At 51.9% G+C, this 1,188-nt stretch overlaps 1 protein-coding gene across 2 annotated transcripts; it reads left to right on the top strand.

The window, feature by feature from the left end:
• Positions 1-319: 319 nt before the first annotated feature.
• Positions 320-1,188, top strand: KVP18_003784 (uncharacterized protein; the record flags this gene model as incomplete). Of its 2 annotated transcripts, none has more annotated exons than XM_067955795.1 (1): positions 320-1,188. In XM_067955795.1, a coding segment is annotated over one exon (869 nt), but the record flags the coding sequence as incomplete, so codon positions are not given. The 2 variants fall into 2 exon arrangements, with proteins under 2 accessions (XP_067813962.1, XP_067813963.1); XM_067955796.1 differs by having other exon boundaries at positions 320-1,185.

Raw genomic sequence — 1,188 nt, 5'->3', positions numbered from 1 at the left:
TGACAGTTGGCCCATCCTCGACTCCTGCTTAGACTCGTTCTAAGTCTCCTGTTAAGACTCCCACCGTAGTGGAGCTCCGGGTTGCTGTTTCAACAACTGTTTCAACAACTGTTGCCGTGTCACGACTATTTCATCCTTCAGATGGTATACTTGCACCATCGCTGACAACAGCACGATCGAGAGTACCTCGGCTCCTACCACTGCTGGACTGACAATTATGGAGCAGAGGTAGCTTCTGAGTGCGATGGTCTGTTCTAGAATATTCGATTGTTACGTGGGGTCACGGAGGGAAATCTGGTGTCACAATTATCAAACTCTGATGCCAGTCCAGAAAAGCTTCAGCCAACGCATGTTCAGCGGTTTGTGGAAACTTCTCGGCTTTACTGGAACACGCTACTCACCTAGGGAGGACTTTACTGGAACACGTGACTCATCTTGGGAGGACTTTTGCTACCAATGTGAAGGGTGTGGGCGCGTCATGAACGCAAAAGCGTACGGAATCCTCGTGGAGGGAATCCTCGTGGAGGATGCATTATGTGAATATTGCAGGCACGGCTATGCATGCAGAAACACCTACCGAACCACTACTACCATTGTGAATCTGACGTATTCTAGCGAAGCTTCGGATGATCTGACGCTCTCAGTCGAAGATTTCCACCGAAGCTCCGCGAAGCCTCCTGCAGAGACTCCTGCTAAGACTCCTGCTAAGACTCCTGCTAAGACTCCTACTAAGACTCGTGCTAAGACTCATGCTAAGGCTTTTGCAAAGACTCCTGCTAAGACGGACGCTAAGACTGTGCCGAATCGTCGTCATCGGAGAGGCCGTGGGAGGCCTGAGGCAAGCCGTCTTCCTGTGAAACCCACGAAACCCTCCTCGGAAACCTACGAAGAGCACTACAACGATTCAACGAAAACTCTTGTGAAGGTTCCTACCGCCAACGAGGTGCCTCATAAAGCCATCCAAGAGGTTCAGCTGCCGAAGAGCGCTGCAACGATTCCTACGAAACCTACGAAGAGCGCCACAACGATTCCAACGAAGACTCCTGTGACGTTTCCTACCGCTAAGAAGGTGCCTCATAAAGCCATCCAAGAGGTTCTGCTGCCGTGTGGCCACATGGAAACGCAGACCCGTTCTGGACGCCACTGTAGACGCCGCTGCCGGGTGGCCCTGGAATGCGGTCATAGGTG

This window comes from the organism of the source record quoted next (genome assembly GCF_019968955.1).
Source record: "MAG: Porospora cf. gigantea A chromosome Unknown PgA_NODE_10590_length_1188_cov_281.948, whole genome shotgun sequence".
Classification (NCBI taxonomy): domain Eukaryota; phylum Apicomplexa; class Conoidasida; order Eugregarinorida; family Porosporidae; genus Porospora; species Porospora cf. gigantea A.
The sequence above is the reverse complement of the archived record's forward strand: the minus strand, read 5'-3'. Positions and strand labels throughout refer to the sequence as shown.